Consider the following 26,524-nt stretch of genomic DNA (forward strand, 5'->3'; position numbering starts at 1 on the left):
TCTGATCTTCCCGGCCCTGCAGCCAGTGCGCCTGTAACACTCTGGCCCCCACCGTCCCCCCAACCTCAAGATCAAACCCGGGCTGTGAGCCCCTGCACTGCACCAGCTTAGGCTTTAGGTCAGAGCTCAGCTTGACCTCCTACTATGGCTGGCGGGTGGGGGGGCGGGGCTATCCAACAACTCTTGGAGCCGCACCGGGGCCATGCTGGGGGGAGGCTGGGTCCATGAGGAGACCCAGGGCCTGGTCCCAGGGCTCTACACCCTCTGGACTGAAGGAAAAGGTCGCAGCACAAATGGAACCAACCAACAGCAGAGTATCTGGGTCCTGAGTCTCCTAACAGAGGATGGGCTTAAGCCAGGTATGATCCGGTCATTCATTCATTTATTCATTGGCTAATGCACCCCTCCGTGCCAAACACCGTGCTGGGCCAGGCCCAGTGTACATGCCCACGGCCATGACCACACTGACGAACAGGTCAGCTCCAGGTGCCCCCTCTCCACGTATCCCCCCCTCAGCGGTGGCCACTCCCCATCTCACTTGTCAGGTTTTCCAGGAAGCAGGAGCCTGAGACGACACTTGTTGGCTGAGTGGATCTCCTCCTCCTTCACCCGCATCAGCCTCTGCAGGGCCAGGCACCAGTCTTGAGCCACAGTCATGTTCAGGTTCTAGGGTTGAGGAAGCCAGTGAGATCACCACCTGGCCCGATGACTCCCCCAAAGCCACCCGGGATCCTAGGGCATTTGGGGGGCCCTGGTGGAGAGGAGCTGGGGAGGTCCGGGAGCTCGACAGGGACCGCTGGCTCAGCCACGGCAGGCGGCCAGCTCCCTGGGCCACAAGCCCAGCGCAGGCTTCCCAGCCCTCGTTCAGACCCCACCTGGCACCCCTCCTTTGGGAGGAACACAAGCTCCCAGCCAGATTCCTCTCCAGCCTTGGGGTGAGGTCCAGAAAGGGGCTGCGAGACTGAACGGTCACTGCGCAGACAACAAAAGAATCGCCACGCAGCCCGACCCCACTTATCCCAAATTGGAGCTTCAACCCGAACCAGAGGCCGCATACCAGCGTCTAGGTAGCAACGGAGAGCGTTAGCCGCTCCTCCTGCTTGTGGGACTCAGAAGCCAGGAGCATGCCTGGGGCCTAGACTAAGGCAGGAGCCCTCTCCCACCCCGCCTGCTGATCCGGGCACTGCCCAAGGGAGGAGCCCAGACCGCACAAACCCGGGCCAGGGCTGGATACCTGGTAGGTGCCGTGCAGCGTGCTGATGAGGAAGGTTATCTGCTCGACCACGGCCAGGTCTTTCTGCAGGTCCTGCAGCTCCTGGAAGAGGCGCGGGGGGCCGAAATACACCTTATCTGGGCAGAGAAGAGACCCAACTCAACTTCAGGGTGGCAGAGGGGCTAATTAGGACCCAAGTGTCCATTCGCTGCAAAAAAGGAGACCTGTCGCCCTGGAGATATGGCACTACAGACACAGAAGGAGACATTAGTAGGCTCTTGCCCTGGTGGAGTTCCCAGTCTACAGGGGGCAGGGGGGAGGGGAACACACACAGATCCAATCACAGGTAGTCTAGCACCTGGGGTCCGGGCCACACTCAAAGGATCACAGGAGGCCATAAGACTAAGAACCAACTGTGCCTGCAAGAAGCGAGGAACCTTCACAGGGCCAGGCGTGTGGTGGGCATGCTGCCATAAAGGAGAACAGCATATGCAAAGGCACCGTGGCTTCAGGAAGCCCACAAACAGCAAGGTGTTCACAGATGTATGAGGACCTACAGGGTGACAACTGTAAACAAGACAGAAAGGATCCCTGTTCTTATGGAGTTTATGACCTGGGTGAGGGGGGACAGGGGCAGCAGTCAATTAACAACCACAACAGACGAAAGGCACTAGGGAGAAAGCTATCAGGGCAAGGGGACAGTGAGGGTGCCTGGATCTCTGGGGACGATACAGATATAGTACTGGGGGCATGGGAGACGAGCAGCCAGAGACAGAGGAGGAAGGAGGAGGAGGCCAGGCAGGGAAGTCCTTGAATGCCATGCTGGAGAATCTGGGTTGTATTCTCTAGGCCACGGTCTCTCAAGCTGGGGTCTTATGGAGCCCCGGGGGAGGCTAATTTTGGGTTTTCATTTAGAGGACTATCTGGAAAACGGATGTACATCCTGAGTCACCTGGATAGGATGACTTTCAGGCCACGTTTTGCTGCACGGTGTCAGGGCGTCTGTGGACTCTGGTAGTGAGCAGGAGAACCTGAGCAGTCACCAGGTAATGAGCAGGGAGCGAGGGGGGCCTGGCAGGGAAGTGAGGCACTCACAGCAAAGACAGACCCTGCGGTGAGCCCAGGGGGTAAGCGGGTGGGCAACGCGGGTCACCATAGGGCACCCTAGGGGAGGGGTACAGAGATCTCAAAAGAACCCGCCCCAGAAGAGGCCCACAGCCACATGGTAAGCAACTGGGTTCCAGCAAAACGACATCACCCATCACATTAAAGGAATGCTGTTCATTCGAATTGTACTGTTTTGTAGCTTTTTTTTTTATCCCACTTGTGATTTTGTTTTGGTTTTACTGTTTGTTCAAGGGATATAAGCATCAGGAGTTTCTTGTACCTCGTCTTATATTTGCACATATTTGAAATAACAACGTGATAAAAAAATCATTCAAGGCCAACTCGGGTTCAACAAGAATTCTTTCCTTTCCCCTGAAGGGCGTCAGGCCCCATAGTAGTCTGCTTAGAGAAAGGAGGCCGTGAAGAAGGGGCCCCAGGGTGCTTGGTAGCGGTGAGGTGGAGTCAACCTAGGGCTGAAGGTGCCTCTGGGGGCCCTTCGCTGGGGGGGGGCCTCTGGAAACCTCGAATAGCCCTTCCTGCTCACAGACCCAGGGGAAAAGGCACAGCATCCGGGAGTGGGCGCGGCCGGCCAGCCCGCCCTCCGAGGGCGACAGCGAATGTACTATCCCTCCCTCTCTGCTGCCAAAATGGCCCACAGCCCAGCGAGGCACCCTCCCAGGTCAGGCCCCGGACAGAGCCGGGCCGGTGGGCAGGGGAACCAGAGCCAGGGGAAGGGGCCTCCGCCACAGCTCCTTCCTGCCAGCCCTGCAGCTTGGCACCCTCCCTTCATTCAGCAAACAGCTGTTAACACCCCTTGCATACCAGGCCCGGGGGGGGGGGGGCTGCCTCTGAACCATCACCAGAGAAGGTGACCACAGAACTGGACCTTGAGAGCCCAGGACAGGGGGGCCTGGCCCAGTTCAAAGGAACCAGGGAAGGCTTCTCTGCAGAGGTGTCATCTGAGCTAAGATGAGTAAAGGAGGACAGCAGAAGAGTCTGCAGAAGAGCAGAGGCTGGGAGAAGGCCCTGGGGTGGGGCGGGGGGGGAGCTCTGCCCTCAGGAACCGAGAGGCCAGTGTGGCCAGCCTGGGGAGGGCGGGATGGCACCCCCAGGAGGGGTGTGTGGGTGCCAGTGAGGACCCGGGACTTTACCCGGGGAGCAAGGAGCAGCCACGGGTGGGTTTCTGGGTGGACGGTGACACACACAGATTTGATCGGCATCTGAAGAGCTGGCTCTGCGGGTGGGTGGAGGATGGACGGGAAGGCGGCAAAGGCGCAGGGAAAGACCATAGCCAGAAGGCTCCTGCTCCAGACCGGGCCTGATGGTGGCGGCCACCACGGAGACAGACAGAGACGGAGAGAGGCGCACGGCTGAGAGGCTGCCGAGCACCACTCCCTCTGAGTTCTCATTCCTCTCGTGCCCAAAAAGTTGGAGCCAGACAGCCCTAAGCCTGGTCCCTGAGGGTTGAAGGACCTAGGGGAGTGTCACCTGGGCCCCTCACTGCACAGAGCGGGGAACTGAGGCACAGAGAGGAGGGCCATCCACTGAGGTCCCGTAGGAGGCAGGCGGTGGTCAGGCAGGGACAGAAGTCCTGCTTTGGCGCTCAAAGGCATCGTGCGTGCACACGCTATAGACACACAGGTGCACGCGGGTGTAGGGTGGGGGGGACGGTGCGCGGGATGCAGGTGTGGCTCCGCAATGTCCACGAGCAGCTGGGGGTCTGGGTGTGCGTCCATGTGTAGCGTGGGGCTGCAAACCTGCCAGAGCCTCTCGGCCAGGTGTCCCATCGGTCAGGGGTTCCCAGACAGGCCCCCAACCTGGGCAGGTGCCCCAGGCAGCAGCGGGGCGGGTACTCACTCTGGGCTTGGCCCGCGGCGGAGGCCTTCTTGGCGCCCGCGTGCTGGATAAGCACGTTGTCCTTGTCGTAGGAGCCGCCCTCCTGGCCCACCTCCACCACCTGCACCTGGGGTAGCGCCGTGTTCCACTTCACCACGTACTTGGGCCCCAGGGGCACCAGGCTGCTGATCTCCAGCTGGCCCCTGCCAGGACAGACAGGAGGAAGCCCTGGAGAGCCCGCAGCCGCCCAGGCCCAGGGCCAGCCCAGAGCACGCTCCTCAGCACACCGGCTCAGCCAGGCCCCTCGCAACACAAGCGCAAGACCTCAGGCCCAAACCAAGCCAGGCGGAGCAGGGCAGAAGCCCTGGGGTGCCCAGGCCCCAGCCCAGATCCAGAATCACATGCCCCGAAGCCCCAAGCCCCCAAACCCCTACCTGTGGTTGGCAGGCCTGAGGAAAAAGACAAAACGGAAAGGAAGGTCATTCCTGTTATTGCGTGATTTCTAGGGGGCTGAGACTGGGGGGGGGGGACAGCCACTGGGCTGGGCCAGGTGTGGACATCGGGGACCACAGGAGGGCCTTCTCCCCAAGCCGGCCACTGGCCTCCAATCACCTGTGATTCCCACCACAGGCCTGCTAGGAAGCTTGTATTATTCCAGACAAGGACTCCGATGCTCAGACAGGTCACGTGACTCACGCCGCATCACCTAAGCTGATCCCCCAACCCCACCCCCTCAAAGTGGGCCACTAGCATCCCCATCACAGCTCTCACCAGGCGAGGCCCTGAGCAGCAGGAGTGCAGAGCAGGGGTTCATCAGATACGCTGCCTTAAAAATCTCAGTGCTGGAATCAGCGAGGGAGGGAGGGAATGAGCTAGCCTTAAACATCACCACACTGAACTGGGACAGAAGCTTCCTTGCCCGAGTGCCCTACCAGTGCCGGGTCTCTTCCAGACCTGTGAACTGGCATAAAGTAAGGGCCCAATAAGTCTTTGAAGGATTAATGGATGGACGGGTGGATGGACAGATGGGTGGATGGAACGTGAGTGAGCATGGGGGTCCCCAGACGGCCCTGCTTGCTCCCGTTCCAAGGTGCGTGAGCCACAGCCATGGGGACTGTCCCCAAATCCACTCCACGGCCGTGCCTGCACCAGCCGACTCTGGGTGCGGAACCCACATCAGGCCCCATGGGCGTCCCCCACCGCACAGGCGCTCCAGCTGAGGGGTACAGGGACAGCCCCTTGGATCTCAGTTATTGTCACCATATTGGTGTTTCCGCGATGGTTTTTTAAAGTGCTGTCAAGTACTGAGAGCAGTCTCCTCCACGAGAGTGGCGAAGGGTCCCAGCTGGACTGGTCCCAGCTGGAGTTCATCTGGGCATCATTTCTGGGCCACAGGGCCAAGCGGGGGATGCAAGTGGGGACCAAGAAGCAGGCAGGGCAGAAGCCCTAGTAAAGAGGCCACGTGACCCAGCTCCAGGCCCGTGTGGCCCTGGGCAACGTGGGCCCAGAATGTTGGCTCTTCAAATCTTCAAGAGAAGTCAAAAAATGTCTCAATCTTTGCGTGAACTCCCTGTGTGAGCCAAATAAAAGATTTCTGGAGGCCTAATGCAACCCACACGGCACCATCGCCCTCACCCCAGCCAGGCCCCGATTCTTTCGGGCACAGCCTAGAAGACCAGCTCCAGGCCTTTCTTCCACCTCAGTCTCAGAACCAGAAAGCCAGGCTCCGTGGGGGAGGCAGTGCTCTGGGCAGTGGGGGCAAAATCTCTTAGAGCGGTTGAAACCCAGGAAGCTGTTCAGTTACCAACAGCAGAGTTCTAGAACAGACCACTCTGCCTGATGGCCAGCTACCAGCCCAAAGGCCCAGGGTGGCCCCGGACGACCCCTCCAGATGCTCCCCACCTGGGCACTCGGGGACTAGGGACAGAGCAGGCCAAGAGGGATGGGAGAGGAAGCCGGAATGTCTGAAACCCAAGGCGAGCCCAAACGGGACCCCCATCGCAGAGAGGCCAGTCCAGGAGCCGGGGCATAACAGGAGGGGGTCCCCACGGTGGGGCTATGGCCCAGGCCCACTTACTTGAAATTGATATTGGCGCAGACCAGCATGTCGCTGAGCAGGAAGACCCTGCGCTCCTTGGACTTGATCAGCTGCCCGCGGTCACCGTACACGGTCTCTGTCAGTGTCTCACACAGGAGCAGCTGCCTCTGACCCGAGGTCAAGAGCTGGGAGAGGGAGACGGAGCCGAGTCAACCCCAGCAACACACGCAGGCTGCCACGTACACATCACTGCACCAAAGACCCAGAAACCTCTCGCCCCGTCGTGCAGAAGGGAGCAGGGTGGGGAGACCCGGAGAAGGAGGTAGGGCCCCGCCCCCCACACCCTGCCCTGATGAGAGGCAATGGGGAGGAGGCCAGAGGACCTCACACTGGGTTCTCTGACTGTCCCCCTTGTCCCGCAGCCAGCACCCCTGCTCAGGTGAGCCAGCCCCAGCCACCCCTCTCCACGGTAGCCACTGCCAGCGACACAAGCTCCAGAGTCGCGGATACGTGCTCCCACCCTGGCTCCCCGCTCACCGGCTACAGAGCCCTCTGGCCGTTCACTTCACTGGCCCACACCCCGACTTCCTTGGCTATCAAATGGGGCAATGACCCACCGCTCAGATCACCAAGGCAACGCACAAACGGGCCTGGTGACATCATTTTCAGAGCCCGGTGGAAGATGAAAATGCAGCCCTCATTCGAATGTTATTAGGATTTCAGGATGGTGACTGCACAACATGAAACCAAGTGTGGGGGGCCCTGCTGAGCACCAGCCTGCGCGACGGCACCAGTCACACACCCGAGAAGCTGGCCCTGCACGTGTACACTCCATCGACTAGGGCGCTGCTGTCCCCACAGCCGTACTGGCTGTGACGCTCTTCGCCACAAAGAGGTGTGGCCCCACCCAGGGAAACCTCGGGCCTGGAAGAGGTCCCAGCCCCACAGCCTGAACTGAACAGCCCGCCAGCCTCACCGCACGAGGGGGTCGGCACCGACCTGCTGGTCAGTGAGGTGACCCTCTGAAGAGACCGAAGACCTCCAAGCCCCAGGCAGCTGAGCAGGTGTGTGCCAATCTCGGGCTGGACCCTAAGAACCCCCTGCCAGCACCAGGACCCCCATCCCACTCAGGGACCTCCTGGGAAAACAGCTTTTTACTGAGAGGGACTTTTTTTTTGCAGAGGGGAAGAAAATATTCAGCAAAATTCATTCCCAAAACCCATGACTCTGATGACAAGAGTCATCCTCCCTTCCCTCCTCACCCCTGCTGGGAAAGTGCAGATCACCCCAAGCCTCCCCCCGGAGAGACTGCCCTGTCATTCTCCCTAGAACCATGTGTCCCGGATCATCACAGAGGCCTGAATGGTACCAATGTCCACTGCCCGCGGGGCACTGCTCCTGGCACTAAGTATCCCACTTCCCATTTAACCAGCTCCACAGCCCCTGAGGCCATCCCCATTCCCAGAAGAGGAAGCCAAGATTCCAGAAGTACAGCGGCTTGCCAAGCAGCAGCACAGGACGCGGCCAGGCACATGCACTGTCCCCAGCACCGGGCAGCCCGCTGGGTGTGACAGGGGTGGGGGGGGCCTCATTGCTCCTAACACAAAAATGACCCAGGGTCCCTCAGGGGGCCTCTCGTCACTGCTAAGGCCGGGCTCCCCGACGCTCCCACCTCCACCAACAAGCTGACGCCAGCTCATGGAAACAAGGCTGGAACCCTGAAGACAGCGGGCCCCGTCGAAGACTGCCAAGTGTGGCATGACCTAAAACCTGGAAGTCCCCTGGGCTGCTGGCAATCATGCCCCTGGCCCGCAGGCAGATAAAAGGGGAAAAACACGGATATTGCACAAACACTCCCCTGGAGGTTCCTGAGCAAGCACATTTTGAAAAAGCCGGCAGGGTTCCGTTTGGGGCGCACCCAGTTTCAATTCTGCTTTCCCCTCGGTGGCAGGCGGCAAGAGGAAAATCACCGGACTGGTCTCAGAACTGACCGAGATTGCCCGGGGGGGGGGGCTGGCCAGGGGTAGGCCCAGTGTGCCACCATGTCACTGCCACAACCACATCCCACACATCTCGAAAACACCCCACACCTGACAGGTGGAGAAACTGAGGCTCAGAGCTTTCGGTTCCTTGCCCAACACCAAACAGGCTTTTCCTGACCTCCAGCCAGTGACCATGGCTCCTTACTGCCCAGGTCCCCTGGCACGTGCGCTGGTTTCTGATGGTCTCTGCACTTGGGAAGTGTCCTCTTCTGTCCCCTCCCTTGGGCTCCCTCTCTGTAAGCAAGAGGGTTTCTCTGGCTTCAGACCACACACGTGTGCCAGAGCCACGGGAAGAGCTGGGCGGGCAGGAGGAAGTCCTTCCTAGCACCCGCTCTGGTCTTCTGCCCGCCCAGCTCTTCCCGTGGCTCTGGCACACGTGCCAGGCTGGCCTGAAGTCTGTTTTTCTAGAGACATTCCGAAGTAGAGGGCTGGCATGGGGTTGGTTAGGGAGTCCTGCCTGGAGGCAGGGAGGGCCTGGGGACTGAGGGGGTGTGGGCAGCTGCTACTCAGGTGACCAGTGGCCTGCAGGAAGGTGGGCCAGCGTGCCAGCTCTTCCAACCCTTCGAGAAGACCTACCAGTCCAGATTTTATGGGACAGCTTTCCATTTTTAAGTGATGGCACTGAGTCCATCTTAAAAATATTGTGTGGGCCTAAAAGCCCATGTACCACCTGAATCTGGCCTGAGGAGGGAAAGTCTTAAGATATGAGACCCTTGGGGGCACCTGGGTGGCCCAGTCGGGGAAGCGTCTGCCTTCAGCTCAGGTCATGATCTCAAGATCCTGGGACTGAGCCCCGCATTGGGCTCCCTGCTCAGCAGGGAGTCTGTTTCTCCCTCTCCCTTGGCCCCTCCTGCTTGTGCTCTCTCTGTCAAATAAAATAAAATCGATAAGATCTTTTAAAAAAAATAGATGTAGGACCCCTGAAGCTTAGAACCGCACGGGACCCCACAGGCTATCTTGTCCAGGCTCCGCAGGCCTGTGGAGAAGATAAAAGATGGCAGCACAGGTCAGTATTATATACTGTAAAGTGCAGGCCACCTGGAAAGGGCTGTTGTCCTCTGGGCAAAGCTTCCTGTACTATTAGAAAGTTCCACCCCATGTGGCTGAAATCCCACTGGCCTTAGTCACTGGCCTTACTTCTGCTTTTGAGGCCCACAGAGCCAGGAGGCTCCCAGTTTTTCCCTGAAAGATTGGAACACCTCCCCGTGACGACCCCACACAATGTCTCTGCCCCGAAGAACAGCCAATGTCCCTGCCTCTGTGCCCCGAGATGGGGTTGCCTCACCCCGAGCCATCCCCACCGGCCTCCACCCTCCGGTGGGTGAAAGCAGGGGGTGCCCAGGGTGCAGGGCCTCCCGGGTCTGGGGGCGGCTTCCAGCGCCTCATGTCACGTGCACCAACAGGTGACTCGAGGTGACGATGCTTTTCGGTACTGGCTTTGTGTTTTGAAAACACAAGGTTCTCTATGGAGTCATCTGAAAGTTTTCTAAGATTTTTTTTTACTAGAATGTTCCTGAGTTGCAACCCCCAAAACATGGTGTGACTTTTTCCTCTTTCTTCTTTACCGATAACACTAGTAGCGACGATAGCCACCCTATATTAAGGACTCCTCTGTTGGCCTCGCAGCGGCCTTGGGCTCGGGCACCGCTGAGTTCTCCTCGTTTCAGAGGGAGCAAGTGAGGTCCAGAGAGCTTGGGTGATTCCCCTGAGGCTACACAGTGAGCATCATTGGCAAAATCTGGATTCAAACCGAGATTCTGACCCCAGAGCCTCCTTGTATACACATGATGCTAGACTGTCATTTCTGGTGTCCAATGACACTGATGGACAAAATCAGCTTTTATCCTAAAATAATATGAATAGTAATGAATATGGGGGTGCAGTGCAGACTCTAATCCTGGAGGTGAGGTCTGTGGGCTCAGAGAGAAGCAAGGACTCCCCTCCCTCAGAGAACACTGCCACCTAGTGGGCGACCGAGGGCAGGAGGCAGAGCGACAGGTGTGAAAGGCGGCAGAGCAGGTAAAGGCTCGCAGGTGGGGGGACCCTGACGCTCACCTTGTTGAGGCTGCTGCGGTCGCTGACGCTCTTGGTCAGCTGCTGGATCTCGGCCACCTGGTCGGCCAGCCGCTTCTGCTCATTGAGCTTCTCTGCCAGCGTCTCCAGCTCCGTGAGGGCGAGCTGCAGGGAGAGCCTGTCCGGGTGGCCCCTGGGGGTGTTCTTCAGCATGTCCTGCCAGGATGCCGAGAGACCCAGGGCTGAGAACCGCGCCCCAGCAGACCCTCCCCTGGCCTGGGATCCAGGCCTCACCCTCCCACCTCCTGCAGAGACCGGGGCTGAAGGTGCCCCGCTTTTGGCCAAGATAGATAAGATGGTACGTGACATATAGCAAGGCCTCAAGAAATAGCTAATGGATGAAAAAATAAAATAAATATGTGGATCAATCTCTAATTCACTGATCAGCAGTTTGCCGAGAGCCCCCTCCTGCAGCCGGCAGCTCTGAGGACAGAGAGGAAAGTGCTGCGAGGGTCCTCGGCCTGGCAGCCCCCTGCCCAGCTCAGCGGCAGAGGGCTCACCCCAACTAAGGGCCCTCGGCAATCAGGGGAGGTGTCCCAAGCTCTTGGGGCCCTGCAAGGGGACAAAAGCTCCCTCTAGAAGCCTGAAGTGGCCAAAGTCAGCTCACTCACTGAGCGTCCCCCCGCTGCCAGGCCCCCGAGGGCTGGGAGTCCACACACCCTAGTTCCCTTCCTGCAACCTGGGCTCCTGCCCTCACCAGTCACCCAGCCATCCACGCCAGGGAGGTGGATAATAAGTTGTCTGACACAATCAGTTCCACTCCAGGAGCAGAGAGAGAGGGGACTGCAGGGTCCACAGCAGACGGATGGGTTGTGGATGACGGGTGAGAAGCCCCCACCCCAGGAGGCTTGAGCCAGCCCAGGCCACACCCTGCAGGCCCGCAGCTGCCAGCATCCCGCGCAGCACCTGAAGCAGGAGGATGAACTGCGGGAACCTCTGGATGGGCTTCACCATCAGCCCGTAGAGCGTGACACGGTCCGGGCTGCACACCTGCCGCCGCTGTTGGAGAGGAGGGGGAATCATTCACCGAGCCCCCCCACCTGCAGCGGGGGCCGAGCGCCCTGGAGGGCAGACGCTGCCTGTCCTAGGCTCTCCCCCCTGCCAGGACCCAGGACCCTGCTCAGCCTTGGGCCTGAGAAAAGAGGCCCGGGGGTCCCTGGTCCCACAGCCAGGGCTCTCTGCCACCACCGGGGTCTCCCGCAGAGCCCCTTAGCCTGGGAGACTAGAGCAGTCATGCAGAGACCTCTGGACTAAAAGCATAACTGGGAGATTGACCAGTTTCTTCAAGAGACCAGAGCTCTGGGAGCAGCCTTGACAACCACTCCCTCCACGTGAACTAAGGCAGTGGGGCCCAGGTCAGGCTGAGGGGTGGGCACAGGGTCCTACTGTCCTCTTTCATCTGCCTCCAGCGCTCCATCCACACACCTGTCACCTTGATTCCAGCCCTCACGCCCTGCCACCCAGCCTGCCACCTCAGCTTCCTCCCTGGCCTTCACGTCCATCTGCCCAGGCCCAGAACTCTGGCACTGCCTGAAATATGAGGGCCCAGCTGCCCGGGTCTTGAGATCCAGGGCCACCCAAACTGAACTCAGCCGCTTCCGGGCCTTCTCCCCTGGGACTCGCTGAGAGGCACCCACTGCTCCCAAGATCCAACCAGACTTGCCCATCCCCACCCTCCTGCCTCTAAGCTTTGCCCCACCACCCTTGTCCCTGGAACACTCTCTCCTGTTTCCACCTGTTACAATGGATGATGCTCCCCTGAGAAAGCCCCCTGACCTCCTTGGATCGGGCAGGGGGTTCCTCGGCTGAGGCTCCTCCCCCACCTAACCCTCCCTACCCCCCCCGCTAACAGGGCAGCACAATTCCCGACGGCAAGGTCTGTGTCCGACTCAGCTGACCGCACACCCCAGGAACCCAGGGGAGCCTGGCCACGGCTACCTGATGCCCTGATCCCTTTTACCTTTATTCCCCCGCACGGTCCCCAAGAAACCCCTCTGAGGAATTTTCCTCACCCTTTCACAAATGAAGAAAAAGGATCAGTCCGGTGACAACCAGAGCCATACCTGAAGGCCCACCTAAGCCAAGCCTGACAGAGGAACACAGCCCCCACACCACCCGGTCTACCCACCACAGACCCACCCATTGTCACCTCACCCGTCCGAGAGAGGTCACCGGCCTCCCCTTCCACCTGGCAGAGCTCCAGCTTCCCAAGCTGCTTACAGACCCTCTAACTCATTATCTTCGCCCTCCTCCCAGGGGGCAAGAGGGACCGGCTTCCCTCCCATGGCCCGGGGGAGGTCCCAAAGGCAAGAGGGGAGGTACCCGGGCCACAGCGATGATAGAACACCCAAGGCTGAGCCCCAGTGCCCTGTCCCTCCTGAGAAACCCACTGAGAGGTGCCCCAGACCCCCACTGGCCCACCTTGAGGAACTCGAGGAAGGCGGGCTTGGTGAGACAGGCCTTCTTGATGATGGACATGGCGTTGGTGAAGTTGTTCACATAGTCGCTGTACACGTCTAGCACCATGGACTTGGAGAACTGGAACGGACACGGGGGCAGGGCGGGAGGGTCACTGCGACAGGAGGGGAAGGGCGGCTAGCACCCCCGCCCTCGGTACTGGCTACCCCGACGGTCACAACCAGCCTTGAGGTCAGGAAACCTGGCATCCCACTGAGGGGAGGAAACCAGGCTCTGAGAGGTGAGAGATGCCCGTGGTCCCAGGGAGGAAGAGGTGGTGCCAAGAGACCGGGGACCCTCCTCCTCCCCCCAGCAGGGCAGCCCTGGAAGGTGAAGGGAGGAGAAGGGGCAGGGGTGGGGGCAGGTCTGACCTCCCCCTCTACGTGCCCTTCCTCACCACCCCCAGGAAATAGAATGCCCTGGCCCTCCAGCCGCGAGGATGGCACTCCTGCCCCCAGACCCTGTCCACAAGGCCCAGGGCCTCAGATCTGTTGAGTGCTGGGATTTTCAAAGCAATAGTTTTTTTTCTTTTCGGAGACCCCAATTACCTACAACAAATCAAAGTGGAGTTCCACCAACTTGACCCCCCACCCCCCATGCGTTGCTCTGGGGCTCACAGACTTCAGTCTGAAAAACCAAGAGCCCCCACTCAGCTGGGGACCCGAGCCCAGAGAGAGCCTGGGAGCTGCCTGAGGTGACAAAACCGAGCTGGGACTGGCCAGGCCTCCTGGAGCACAATCCAATGCGCTCCCCCAATGCCCCGCAGCGTCCTCTGGGGGCCAAGGCCACGGTCTGTGCAAGCACTCAGCCAGCACCCCGTGAGCACTCAGCAGGCAAGCTGCAGACCGGCCAGGTGGCCGCCCAAGGTCTCCGGCCTCCTGGAGGCACTGCCGTCAGGCAGGGCCAGGACAGCAAGCGGGCTTCACTGGCACCACAGCTGCGGACACCTCCAAGGACCTACTAGAAAGTGTCATGCCCACGCCAGCTGGGACCAGGCAGACCCGGGCGCTGCGACCCCCGGACCTTGCTGGCTTAGACGGTGACCAGGTGGTGCAGGGCACCAGCCCGGATGGCATCCAGGTGAGGGCTGCGGCGTGTACCTGAGAGTCTGGGGACACGTACCGAAGCCACAAAGAGGTCTCCGATCTTCTCGGTGGCGTCCCACTCAGCCACGCGGGAGGACAGGGCTATCTGGAACATGGAGTGGCAGTGCAGGATCTCCTTCACGCGGAAGAACACCGCCTGGCACTTGCGGGCGCTCAGCACCTTGGGCTCCATCTCCATCAGGGGGTTCCGGTAATCCTGCAGGGCCGGTGCGGTGAGCGCCCCGAAGCCCGGCCACAGCCCCTCCCCGACCTGCCCTTCAGACAACCTGGACAAGGCCCAGCATACCTTGGCAGGCCATGGATAGACCTTCCCTCACTCCTCGTCCTTCTGGAAGGATCTCCATTAACACACCTGGCCCCTCTTTGCCTGCCCACAACCCACCCCCTGACTTGGATGTGAAGGTGGGTTGGGAGGAAGACGCCCACAAGGAGCCCCACGGAGGCGAGGCCCCGAGGCCCCGGCTGGCGCTGTCCAGCTCTGCCTATGGCTGAGCCGGTCCATCGAATGGAATGGTGGCAGTGATGTCACCCCTAGCTCCCTCGGCCCCCAGACCCAGAGCCACACTCCGACTGGGCTGATCAGGAACACAGTGATATTTCCATCTCTCCCTGCCTGACACCTGGGCCCCCTTCCGTGGATCCAAACTCGGGAGGAGAAGGGGGTCACTAACGCCCCACAATATCTGCCTTCCCTGTTGGCCTCTCTCAGAGCCAACATCCCAGAGGATTCGGCACGTCAGGAGTGACTACACACCAGGTCGGGACAGTTAGTTGACATGGCAACGCCTGGCATCCTGGCGGCCAGAGAGAGGGTGCATCCGCTCCAGCCTCGGGGGGCCCAGGAGGATGGGAGACACGACCCTGCCCCAGGGCTCCTGGAGGGCCGAGGAAGGCACGGTGCCCTCCACACCTCACTTCAAAGACCCTCAACTTTGTTCCCAAAATGCAGTCCCCCTGTGAACACTGAGGCATCAGGAAGTCCTGCTGCCCCCATAAAAGCGCTGGCCTGTGGCCCCTTCCCCTTAAAGCTGCCCCCAGTCCCCCAGCACTCCTTATAAAGTGTCCGTCTGGGGTCCTCCCTGCTGTCTCCCCAGAGGCCCCTGGAGTCGCACCTGGAGAACCCGCTTCAAAGACTCCACGTAGCTGCCTTCACTCTGTACGATGGAGCCCAGGATGTGCCTCCGGACCACCTGCTCGGGCCAGAAAGTGCGGTCAGCGCCTGCACCTGCCGCCACACAGGGCGAGCGCCGGATGTGTGCAGAGCCCGGTGTGGCAGGAAGAGGGATCTCGGCGCTGGAGGAGCTGACGGCTACGGGACAGAAGGGACCCGTCCGTCCCAGAGCCCACCCCGGGGAGCAGGGGGACCTGTGGCTGCACATTTCCCGGCAGAGCCCAGACTGCAGATGGGGTGTGGGGTGCTGGGGCTCTGCACAAACATCCAGGCAAAGGAAATCACCGGCTCCCCTTCACAGCGTCAGGCGGCCCCCCATCCTTGGACAACTCCAGTAGAAAATTCTTAGATGGAGCAGAGATCTCAGCTCCCACTCCTTGTAGCTCCCACCCCCCACCAATCCCTCTCCCACCCCCCGAGGGGGCTCCACCGCAGGCCATATATCCCACCCCTCTCCCACCCCCCACCGGCCCCTTCTCTCCTGAGCCCAGATCGACAGACCCTCAGGCGCAGCCTGACAGCACCCATCCAGATGCCCTCGCCTGCTCGGCAGCAGAGGGGACGGGGGCAGTGGTGAACTCTGCTGCTCAGAGGAATTGGGTGATATCTTTAAAGCCAACCAGCCGTCACCCCACACATTCTGATGGAGTCGGTATGGGGCACTACCTGGGTACCAGAGTTTTTAGAGCATCCCAGGTGACCCCACTGTGCCCCAAAGCCAGGATAGAGCTCATGAAAGGTGTTACGGGAGAGGTGTCTGAGGCGGGAGCCCGTCCACCTTGTCCGTGGCTGGGAGGGTGACCGACCCCTGCTATGCCCTGACAGCCGCCCTGAGCAGCGATCCGGGTCCTCGGCGCTGCCGTCTCCCCTGCTCTTCTGGGACACCTCCGTCCTACCCCTGGCACACCCCTCTCAGCAGTTCCCACTGTGCCCCAGGCCCAACCACGGCCCACACAGCCCCATGGTTGTGGGATGGCCCAGGCCACTGTCTTTCAAGCTGTCCCAGGTGACATGGGGCTCCTGGAGGTCAGCGTTGTCAACGATCCCCAGGTGCCCGAGTCATTCCCAGGGCAGAGTTCCTGACCTCAGTACCCTGACACTTGAGGCCAGGTGATTGTCGGTCATGCAGCCTGTCCTAGGCGCTGTAGGGCATTTCGCATCCCTGGCCCCTACCCACTAGATTCCAGTACCATCTCCAGCTGGGACAGCCATAAACGTCACCAGACATGGCCACATGCCCCGGGGGGTACAATCACCTTGGTTGAGAGCCACTGGCCAGGAGTAATGAATATTGTCCAGGAAACCAAGAGGCTCCCGAGAGGCCACCAAAGCCAGAGAGAGGAGCCCTGGACTGTGAGCCAGAAGCCTGGGCTCATGCGCAGCTCCAACCTCTCTGACAGGCACTTGCTGCCGGGGATGAGGGTCACCACCTCGGTGCCTGGGGCAGGGCTAGCCAGGCAGCTAACAGACAGGAAGGAGGCGGGCGGACGGACTCCCGAGACACGATGTGTCACATGTCATCTACCTGGTTTTCAAAAGCAGCCAAACATCAGGATTTTCTGCCAACCACAAGGGGGGCAAATCCCTTCTTGGCGCTTGCTGCCCTGACAGGACTTGCTCAGTGTCCCCACATCTAGGGAAAGTCGGAGGTCTCTCTCCCTGTTTCATGGCTGGGACAGCCAACCTGACAACATGCCTCTGCCCGGGGCACAGAGCAAGGCCACCCGGTCCCTGTCCCACAGTGACACTGAGGGGGAAGGGAGACTTCACCCCAAGGTCCCCAGCACCTGGGAGAAGCCCAAGGATGGAGGGTGGGCTGGCCTCTCCACATCTCCCAAGCTGGATTAGCTTAAGTCTCCTCAACCCTTCTGTCACAGCAGCCCCTTGCTTCAAACAACACCTCCATGTGAAAGGGCTAAGCGGGAGTGCGCTGGTCCCCCTGGGGTGGGAAGCAAGCACTCCAAACGCGGGGGCCCACCATCCCCAGGACAACGGCATGGGACCTGCGGGGTCCAGTCTGGAAGTCTGTGCAGCTGGTGAGGAGACAAGAAGCTGGGGCTCCACCGGGAGCTCCCACTCATCACTTCCCCTTCAAGACCCAGACTCACAGGGCCCCCGACCACCCCTTTCCCTGAAGACCCCACCACCCAGCTCCGCCCGCAGACCTGCTGAGGGCTCAGGCCTTCCGGCATGGGGCCCAGCTCCGGGGCCGGGGGCTTGATGTCCGTAACGCTGACCTCCAGGAGCCCCATGTCCTCCTCCTCCGAGTCACCTGGAAAGTCAGACGGGCTGGTAACACATGCGAAGGGAGGATAACATACCCTGCTCGGCCCCCAGGAGTTGGGAACCACCCTGGGCCAGGGTCCCAGGGCCACAGAGGGTCACTCACTGATGCGCTCTGCTAGAGTCATCTAGCCAGAAATAAAGGGGAGCCAGCAATGGGACACAAAGCAGCACGCCTCGGGGCTCCAGCTCTCAGCAGGGTCTCTGCCAGAAGTCACCGTCCCCGCTCAGACCCGCCCGCTTCTGGCCCGGCGAAAGCCAGGCCGCCTATGTCTCCATCACTAGGCACTAAAAATAGTTTTCTTCTGGATGCCCAAAAGGGGGAAGAAAGTAAGCCCCAAGAAGAACGGGGCTATTTAGCTGTGTTTTCGTGTTTTCATCTTTTCATCAAAAAAAAAAAAAAAAGATGCAGATAGACCCAAAGGAAGAAAGTTCAACTAGACAGTGCAGACACGAGTGGGGGCAGCTCTCAGACGGAGTGCAGGAGACAGAGCCTCGGGCAGAGAGAAAGAGGGAGGTCAGGCAGAGTGCAGGGATCTGGCCTTGAACAGCTCTGCCCCCACAAGAGAGACACAGGAAGAGGGAGACGGGACCCTAGCTGCTCTGGCTCTGAAACCCAGTGGTGGTGGCCGTGGGCAGCAGGGCACTGTGGGGAAGCTGGGAAGAAGGAGGTGGCAGTGACCCTTGAGCCGGGAGCCGAGGGAGCAGGGACACCCAGGCAGGCCCTTACCTGAACAGGAGACAGAAGAGGAGGAGGAGGAGGGACAGCGGACCACAGTGTGGGGGTGGGGGTGGTGAAGGCCCTCCTGCCTGGCCCACATGGTACCCCGGGCATCACTCCGCACCCACCCCAGCCGCCGGCCCCGCGGCTTCCTCTTCCCCCATGCGCCACTGGGTAACATTCTTGGCCAGTGATCCGAGCCCTGCTGTGGCTATTAATAACGCCTCTGGTGGGAGGGTCACTTTAGGCAAGGCTCTGGGCTGGCGGGCAGGGTGGGGAGGGCTTACGGAGAGCCTGCTGGCAGCCTGGCCACACTGGGGGTGGGGACGGTGACCAGGAACAGCTCCCGGCCTACCAGCCTGTCCACCCTGTCCTTCCTCCAGGCTACTCCACCAAGTCTGGAAGGGCTCCTCGGCCTGTCCCCTCCCTCGTCGGGGGCCAGGGCTTCCCCAAGGGTTCAGTGCTGCATCAAGGGCATGCAATGGTGGGGTTGAACCCCTTTCACAGATGAAGAACCGGTCCCTCTGAGAGGGGAAGAACTATGCAAGGTTGTGTGGCCAGGAGGCCGTGAAGCGGGGATCTGAACCCACGCCGGTGAGACACTGTCCTAGCACCAAACCCCTCCACTCAGTGACTGCCCACCGAGAATGACATCTGCCACATCGGAGCTGGGAGCTCTTTCCATGCACCGCCTTGGTCATTCTCACCATGGCCCCCGAGACACATGCCACAGTAGCCCCATTGTACAGATGAGAAAACAGAGGCACAGGGAAGGGAAAGCGTGTAACTTTTCAAGGGGGCACAGAGTCTCAAAGTTCTCCCTGGCTTGAATATCTGTGCTGGCCTGGCTCTCCATCTCTCACCCCCCACCCCTCACTCCAGCCACATGGAGCCTCTGCTATCCCTTTCACGCCTGTGTGTCCCCAGGAGAGTCACTGAACCTCTCTGTGCCTGTCTGCTCATCTCCACACGGCAAACAGGTCAGTCCTGCGAACTGTCTGGTGTCTATAAGGATTAAGCAAGGAACTGTAAGGATCGTCAGACAGCGCCCAGCACACGGTAAATACGCGATAAATGTTGACAATTGCGAAAATCCTTTCTCTTCTTTTTTTTTTTTTTTTTTTTCTTTTGGTGCTGAAACCCAGGAACAAACCAAACAAAATCATTTCTTGAATGTCTCCTACTGCCCTGCTCCAGGGCCTTTGCACACACTGGCTCCTCCACCCAGAGCACCGGTTCCCTGCCCCATTCCCCACCCCCTGACTGAACTGGCTCTCATCCTCCTCCTGCTCCCCCCCCCCACTGCTCATTTGCACTGCGCTCCTCTATGCTCCCGCCTGGGCTCCCCCCTCTCTGTCAGCCTCTGTGGTCACTTCCTGTTCATATGCCTGCCCCCCACTGAGCCAGGAACTCCCCGAGGAAATGCTGCCTCATTCATCTTGGTGGCCCTGTACCCAGCATGGGGTGCAGCACTTAGGGGGTGTTCAAGAAATACTGGCTGGTGGACAGATGGGTGATGGGCAAACGAAGGAAAGACCAGGGGTGCTCAAAGATGAGGCCAGGTAAGCCGAACAGCATGGGAGGCAGGAGGCCAAGACTGCCAGGACAGAGACCAAAGGCGGGGAGGCTGAAAGGAGAGGCCCCACCTCCCCCAAAAATAGGTGGGTCATACCTGCCAGAGGGTGGGAAACTGGCCGGGACCAGCTGGGATAATTGGGGGTCAGTCCCGGACCCTTTCGACCAGAGGATCCCAGGCCCCAATTGGCTTCGCCCACCCCTCCCTGCAGTCACAGAACTGAGCCCTGAGCTTCCTGCCAGCCAGGCCCACGGCGCCTCACCGAGAACGTCTTTCCTGTGCAGAAAGGACACTTTGCGCATGACGGCAATCCTCGTCTTCTCCAGCCCGTCCTTGGTCCCGCTCTTGGCAGCCTTCATGAGCTGGGTCATCTGAGCAAAGGCAGAGGGGCTCATCAGAGAAGCTGAGGGACACCCCAGGATGCCTGCCAAGGGCCACCAGCCCCACCCAGGCCTCCCAGCCGGAGCTGCACACATCAAGACCCCCCGGCCCATTCACTTCCAGGGAGGTGGCAGCAGAGGTCAAGAGGGACAGCCAGGCAGTGGCACCTGAGACACCCCGGGACAAGGTGAGAAGGGGCATTCGTGCCCGGGGGATCACCCTGGAGGAACCCTCTTAATCGGCAAGAAGAGGTTTTACCCCGATTGTCCCCCTTTGGGGAAAAATTCAAGGCCTGGAGTGCCACGCCTGGGTTCAGATCCCAGCTGTACCTCTCGGGACAAGTCACGTAACCTCACTGAGCCTCAGTTTCCTTACTGATATGTGCCAGGGTCTGTGAGGACTAACAGACGGGGTCTGGGGAAGCATGCTGAACCATAAAATGACCTGTACGTGAATCCACACCCCCATCCCATCTGTCAAACCCAAGTGACGGAGCCCTCCCTTGCCCCCCAAAACAGCCAAGTTTCTTACTGAGCCGAGGCCCGGGAAGGCGGGGGAAGGCTGAAGCGGCCACAGAGCCAAGCGCAGCTTCCCCTGTGCGAGGAGGGACCCGCGGACACCATGCAGCAAGCTAAGCAGGATGGGAGGCGTGCCCAGGAGGGGGAAGCCGGCCCCCCGAGCGCTGGGGGAGCACAGGGCCTGCACACGGAGCTGCTGTCCCCTATGTCATTCCTGCAGCCGCTCAGCCCCCAGCCCCCAGCCCTGCCATCCTCCCCGACAGAACTTCCCCTGCCAGAACTTCCTACAATGATGGACATGCCGGCTAGGGGTCCACCAGCCACAAGTAACTCCTGGTACAACTGAGGACCCAAAGTCCTGATTATAGTTCACTGTAATGATTTAAATTTCAAGAGCCATGTGGCTGTCATAATGGCCAGTGCTGTTCTGGGAAAACTCTCTCCTCCCTGAAGCTCTCTGCTGAAGGGGGGTAGCACGCCTCTGGGAGGGCTCCGGTCTCTGCTCTCACTATCACCTTCCTCCAAACAAGCCCCTATCCCCGCTCCCCGCACTCCTTGGGCCTCAGTCTTGCAAAAAAACCACTGGGTGCTGGGCTGAGGCACAGGGTGGTGGCTTTTCAGGAACAATGCTGACTTTCTGGAAACAACCAGCCGGGGGAAGGGGAAGTCCCCCGGGGGCCTCCCTACATCTAAACAGCACAATCCTTCAGCAGTGATTCCTGGCCTCTTGGGGTGGGGTGGGGGGGTCACAAGCCCCAGATTAGAAACCTGTGCTCTGAGCCCAGTTCCTTCCTGGCAGAAAGCCAAGGCAGGGAGCTGCCCTACAAACTCTCAAAACGGTCTTCTCTCAGCATTTTCCTGTGCAAAAAAGAGAAAAACTGAACACCCGGAAGCTGTCCCCGAGTCAACCTGCGGCCTCCGCCCATCTTCACAGTGCAGGGGCCAGGCCGGGGGTCCATGTCCGGGGTCACGGCCCGGGCGAGAACCCCAGTGGTAGACTCTGCCCTTCACGTGCCCCCTGCTCCTCTCCCGGCCTTGTTGGCCTTCAGAGAAGTGAAGCCTGCCCCCCTCAGGTCACAGACCCCCCTCATGGCACGTCTATACAAGGGCCCTGCAAACGATAAAGTGTCTGTCCCCCTCCTCCTGGGAGGTCTTGGGTTTGGACAGAACGGGCAGTGGCCCAGGATGGAGACCACTCACTTCGGAGCTCACAGACCCAGGTTTGAATCCCAGCTCTGCCGTGGCCCGGCGCTGTGACTACCAGCCAGCTGATTCACTCGCCAGCCTCACTGACGCCAAATGACAGCAGTAAGTCAGCAGCCTCCCCGGGGGCCCTGGGGACAAAACAGTCAAGTGCACAAATAATAGGGGTCACCACCCACCGAACACAAGCACAGCACAGAGCACTTTACAGATCTGAGCTCACCTAATCCTTCCTTCCATCCAGCCTGGGGGCTGGTATAGTTAATGCCCCCATTTCACAGGTGAGGAAACCAAGGCTCAGAGAGGTCAAGAGGCCTGCCCAGGATCACATAGAGAGGAAGTGGTGGGACTGGGATTCAAAGCCAGGCCTGCAGGCCTCCAAAGCCCATAGGAGGTGCTCGATTAAGGGAGGATCCTGCTGTCGATGTTATCAGGATCCACAAGTCCGAGTGCCATCTGAGAAGAAGGCGCTGTGATGTCTGCTACAGACTTCCTTAGCCTGGATCTCTCTGAACAGCTCAGAGGGACAGGAACATCCAGCATCGCTCACTCATGCTCACATTTGTCAGAGCGGAACCCTCAGCCACCCGCCAGAGTTATCACTTTGCAGATTCCTGGGCCTTGGCCCAGACCTCCAGCATCAGCATCTCTGGGGATGGAGCTCAGGAGTCGGCATGCTCCAAAGCGCTGCTGGTGATGCTGAGGGCCCTAGGGCACGCGGACCCACCCAGGGATTCTGCAGACCACTAAGGGTTCGCTCAGAGAGAGAGAGGCGAGAATGTGGAGAAGTGCGCTCCAGTCCCGGCACAGACACGAGACGTGGCCAGGCTCCCGTGCCGGGGCGGGCACCAGGCGCTCAGGCCCCCCTCTGCAAGGCCTCAGCCGGGACGCGGGGGACAGACAGACAGTACCTTACAGTCGTACTTGTGCTTCAACGCCTGCATGTCTCTCCCCCCGGCTCTTAAAGCCAAGATGTCTCTCTTAGTCCTGGCGCATCTCTCCTTTAGCCTAGTCAGGTCTGGAGAAAGCTGGAGCCCCCAAGCGGCCAGGCAGAGGAGAGCAGGTGCGAGGAGGAGGCGGGACAGGAGGAGACAAACAGGACAACAGAGGAGAAAGGAGACCAGGTGAGGCAGGATGGGGGGCATGGGGAGGGCTCCCACCCCAACATGTAGGCAGCGGGGGCGGGGTCCTGGCTGCTGGGAGGACAGGAGAGGACCAACCAGGGAAGGGGGACAGCACTTGGAAGACAAGGACTGCGTCTCAGGCATCCCCCCATCCCAGGGGCCAGCGTGGGGCTGGTGACATAGGAGGTTCTCGGCAAGTCTGTGAGACGGATGGGTGGCAGGGGGATGGATGGGCAGGATGGGTGGGTGGGCAAATGCATAGGAAGATGGGTGAATGTAGAGAGGGATGGTTGGACAGGCAGATGGACAACAGACAGAAGGATGGGTGGATGGATGGATGGACGGACAGACAGATAAATGGACAGGTGAGCAAATGGATAAACTTAGTTGGATGACCGCAGAGCTGTGTAAGTGGATGGGCAGGTGAACTGTAAGATGAATGAATAAAAACACAGCGGGACTGGTGGGTGGATGGAAGCAATGCCGTGCTGGTAAATATTTAACAAATGCCTCTCCAGGAGAAAGAGCCCTGCTTTGTAGTATTTCCATGGTGGGAACACTCCTACCATGGCAAATTTCACACTACCAGTGTGACCCCACTGAAAGCAGAGTTGGGAAGAGTGTACAGTTGGTTCCTAGATCTTGTGAGCTAGGAAGAGCCAGCTCTGGCACACCACTGGAGGAAGGAATGGGTTAATAGAGGGAGGTGGGAGGGAGGGACAGAGGGAGCGCAGGCAGACAACTGGATGGAAGGATGGGTGGCAGACTAGCTTACATACTATCCGGGAAAACGGATGGATGGAGAGACACACAGATAGACATTCAAGTGCGTGAACCATGGGAGCAATAGTGATATTTGGTAAAGCATACAGAAAACCAAGACATACAGAAAACCATGCTCCAGAAGCATGAACTCTGGAGGCAAGCAGGCCTACATGCAAATCACCACCCCCTGGCTCAGTAGCTGGAAAAGTATCTTTACCTCTCGGAGGGACACCTTCCTCACTGGTCAAGTGGCCAGGATAATAACTACTTCACAGAGTTACTGAGAAGATTAAATGGGCAATACACGTAGAGCCCAGGACTTAGTAAGTGCCCAAAAAATGGAAGCTGTTATTACACTACCTTACAAATTATAAATGCTCAGTATTTGTTGAATGGATGGATAGTTGTTCAGACGGACGGATGGATGGATGGATGGATGGATGGATGGATGGATGGATGGATACTTGGGTAGATGGATACTTGGATGGATGGATGGATGGATGGATGGATGGATGGATGGATGGATGGATACTTGGATGGATGGACAGATGGGTGGATGGATGGACGGATACCTGCATAGATGGACAGATGGATGGATACTTGGATAGATGGTTACATGGATGGATGGACAGATGGATGGACGGATGAACGGATCCATGCATGCATGGACAGAAAGATGATATATTTTGTTTCAGATCAGATGTGATATTAAGTTGGAGCTCTACCACTTACTAGCTATGTGACCTTAACCTTATCATTCCGCCTCTCTAAATTTTTGTCTTAGGTTCTCCGATCAACAAAATGAGACTTTTAATGCAAATAATACCGACCACTCTAGGGTGTTAGGAAAACCATATGAACTGCTTTGTAAACTGTACCACGCTAAGCGGATGTTCACTCCTGTTAATGCAAAGAAAGAGCAGCACAGGGATCCTTCTGAGAATTACTCAGACTCCCCAAAACTGGAGAGTTGGGGTTTCTACTGAGTCCTGTTTCATCTGTAAATTGACAATAAAATCACAGAGGCCCTGGCTTTGCCCTGTCCCTCTGCCTCTCTCAGGATTAGAAGAACCAGGACCAGAGGTCAACTGCAGCCCTCAGCCACATCCAAGCAGGGGAGTGAGCAAGGCTGAGGTCAGAGCTGGCGTTTCTGCCTGGTGCCCTGGCCAGCTGGATCATGGTAACCTCAATTATGAAGAGGTCACAGTCAGAAAGAGGAAAAGTCCAAGGCAGCCCATTCCACAAATGGAAAAAAAAAAAAAAAATCCCACCGACCATGGGTTGTAACCAGCAGATACTTATTAACATAACGGCCCCTGCTTACATCGAGGTCAGGTGCTTCCGAGGAGGTCCCTCTGCAGACCCCTCAGTCACTTTCTTTGGCAAAAAGCACCTGCTGAGGGCTGGCCTTCCAAGACCCCTGAAGGAGGGACTACACTAGTTCTCTTGCAGCTAGACGGGAAGCCAGGCCCCCCGGTCAGACTCCAAGGACAGGGTCTCCGCTGCCCTATGTCCCACAGCACACACAAGACACAGCCAAGCAACGGTGGCCCCACCATGCAGCCACCGCAGTGCCAGGCACAGGAGCAGCTCAGGAGGGCAGAGCACAGCGGACAAGGCTCAGCGGGGTCTCCAGGGCAGAGGCGGGCGTCACAGGAAAGCTCCCCCCCGCCCCATCTCCCTGGGAGCCTGTTGTTCAGGGAACAGGCAGGCCTTGGCCCATGGCCAGAGAAAACGTCCTCGTGGTTGGAAATTCCAAGAGCCCTGCCGCATGGTTTGCCTGCTGAGGAAGGGTCCGAAGCCCCTAGCTGGAGGGTCTGCAGGACAAGAGCTAACGGGCAGCCCCCAGAGACTCCTCCCCTGGGGCCCAGCCATGGTGAGGGCCAGCCCCACATTTCTCTCTGTGGCCCCTTGCATCCCCTGGGGACCAGAGCGCTGGTTAAAAAGCAGATGGCCGGCCCGACCCAAACCCTGAACCAGAGTCCCTGGGGGTGAGGCCCCGGAGTCTGTGAGTTTCATCAGCTACCCTCGTGATCCCGATGCCTACGCAGGTCTGAGGACGAGCCCTGGGGAGCCCAAATTCAGCATCTCCCTGCCTCGTGCCCCCTGAGAAATGTCTGTGGTTCCCTCCTGGTCCCCAGCAGGAAGGCGAGGGGCTGGCAAAGCCACCTCGGGGGTAATAGGAGGGATGGGACTGCCAGAGGCTAAGAACAAGGGCGGGTCTAGGCCTCGAGCACCTCCTATTCAGAGAATCCTGAACCAAGCCGAGGGGCATGAGTCCTGCCCTCATTTCAGGGGGTCCCGGGCCCATGTAGCTTCATAGCCAGAGCCCTTCCTCCCCTACAGCAGTGTACACCGCCCCTTCCCAGGACAGAAGAGAAACAGGACTATTCCCGGGCTTTCTCCTGGGCCATTACTCCAGCCTGGGACACCTTTCCAGCCCTTCTGCTTCTGCGCCAGAGAAGCCCCCGTCTGACTCGTCTTACTAGATCCCACCCGGGTCAGGCATGAGGCCGTAGAGACTTGGGCTCGTGTTTGCAGAAAGGCATTTGGGGCTTCATTTTTGACAAATTGCTTCATATCTGGTATCTCCTCCTACACCATCATGGTTGGCCAATCGGGTTGGGTCTTCCTGTTCCCGTGCACCCCTGCCCACACCCTCAGAAATGACCGGGCACACAGCAGCTATCATAGATGCTTAATTTTATCCCAGCAAGACATCAAGGCCATTTTCCGTAGCCCAGCCTATGGAGCCCCAGCCACAAGACTGGGTTCAAGAGAGATGTGCTCAACTCCTGGGCCTCTGGGGGACTTGGGAAGCCCCTCCTGGGCTGAGGAAAGTCTATCTGAAGACCATAAGTGTGGGTTCTTCTCTGGCCAGTGTCCCCCCTCCAAAGAGTATCCCCAAAC

At 59.2% G+C, this 26,524-nt stretch overlaps 1 protein-coding gene and 1 long non-coding RNA gene across 9 annotated transcripts in view; one reads left to right on the forward strand and one right to left on the reverse strand.

The window, feature by feature from the left end:
* Nucleotides 1–26,524, reverse strand: part of ARHGEF10L (Rho guanine nucleotide exchange factor 10 like) — a 143,245-nt gene that overhangs the window by 55,625 nt on the left and 61,096 nt on the right. For 3 of the 8 annotated variants that reach the window (XM_087858277.1, XM_087858278.1, XM_087858279.1), the window contains 13 exons: nucleotides 22,637–22,753; nucleotides 19,886–19,994; nucleotides 17,209–17,315; nucleotides 14,985–15,062; nucleotides 13,889–14,068; nucleotides 12,731–12,847; nucleotides 11,216–11,308; nucleotides 10,292–10,465; nucleotides 6,234–6,379; nucleotides 4,591–4,605; nucleotides 4,178–4,359; nucleotides 1,235–1,350; nucleotides 539–666 (listed from right to left, as the gene is read on the reverse strand). In XM_087858277.1, the coding sequence (XP_087714403.1) occupies nucleotides 539–666; nucleotides 1,235–1,350; nucleotides 4,178–4,359; nucleotides 4,591–4,605; nucleotides 6,234–6,379; nucleotides 10,292–10,465; nucleotides 11,216–11,308; nucleotides 12,731–12,847; nucleotides 13,889–14,068; nucleotides 14,985–15,062; nucleotides 17,209–17,315; nucleotides 19,886–19,994; nucleotides 22,637–22,753 (1,562 nt within the window). Of the gene's footprint in view, nucleotides 1–538; nucleotides 667–1,234; nucleotides 1,351–4,177; nucleotides 4,360–4,590; nucleotides 4,606–6,233; nucleotides 6,380–10,291; nucleotides 10,466–11,215; nucleotides 11,309–12,730; nucleotides 12,848–13,888; nucleotides 14,069–14,984; nucleotides 15,063–17,208; nucleotides 17,316–18,056; nucleotides 19,269–19,885; nucleotides 19,995–22,636; nucleotides 22,754–26,524 lie in introns of those variants that run through there. The other 5 variants (XM_087858280.1, XM_087858281.1, XM_087858283.1 and 2 more) reach the window with 5 other exon arrangements.
* On the forward strand, nucleotides 19,376–24,675 carry LOC123796764 (uncharacterized). The gene is made up of 5 exons (XR_015722678.1): nucleotides 19,376–19,609; nucleotides 19,835–20,191; nucleotides 20,523–21,830; nucleotides 22,733–22,849; nucleotides 24,399–24,675. It is a non-coding gene; the product is annotated as an uncharacterized LOC123796764 (long non-coding RNA).

This window comes from Ursus americanus, chromosome 33 (assembly GCF_024610735.1).
Source record: "Ursus americanus isolate L20-20 chromosome 33, mUrsAme1.1.p, whole genome shotgun sequence".
Taxonomy (NCBI): Eukaryota; Metazoa; Chordata; class Mammalia; order Carnivora; family Ursidae; genus Ursus; species Ursus americanus.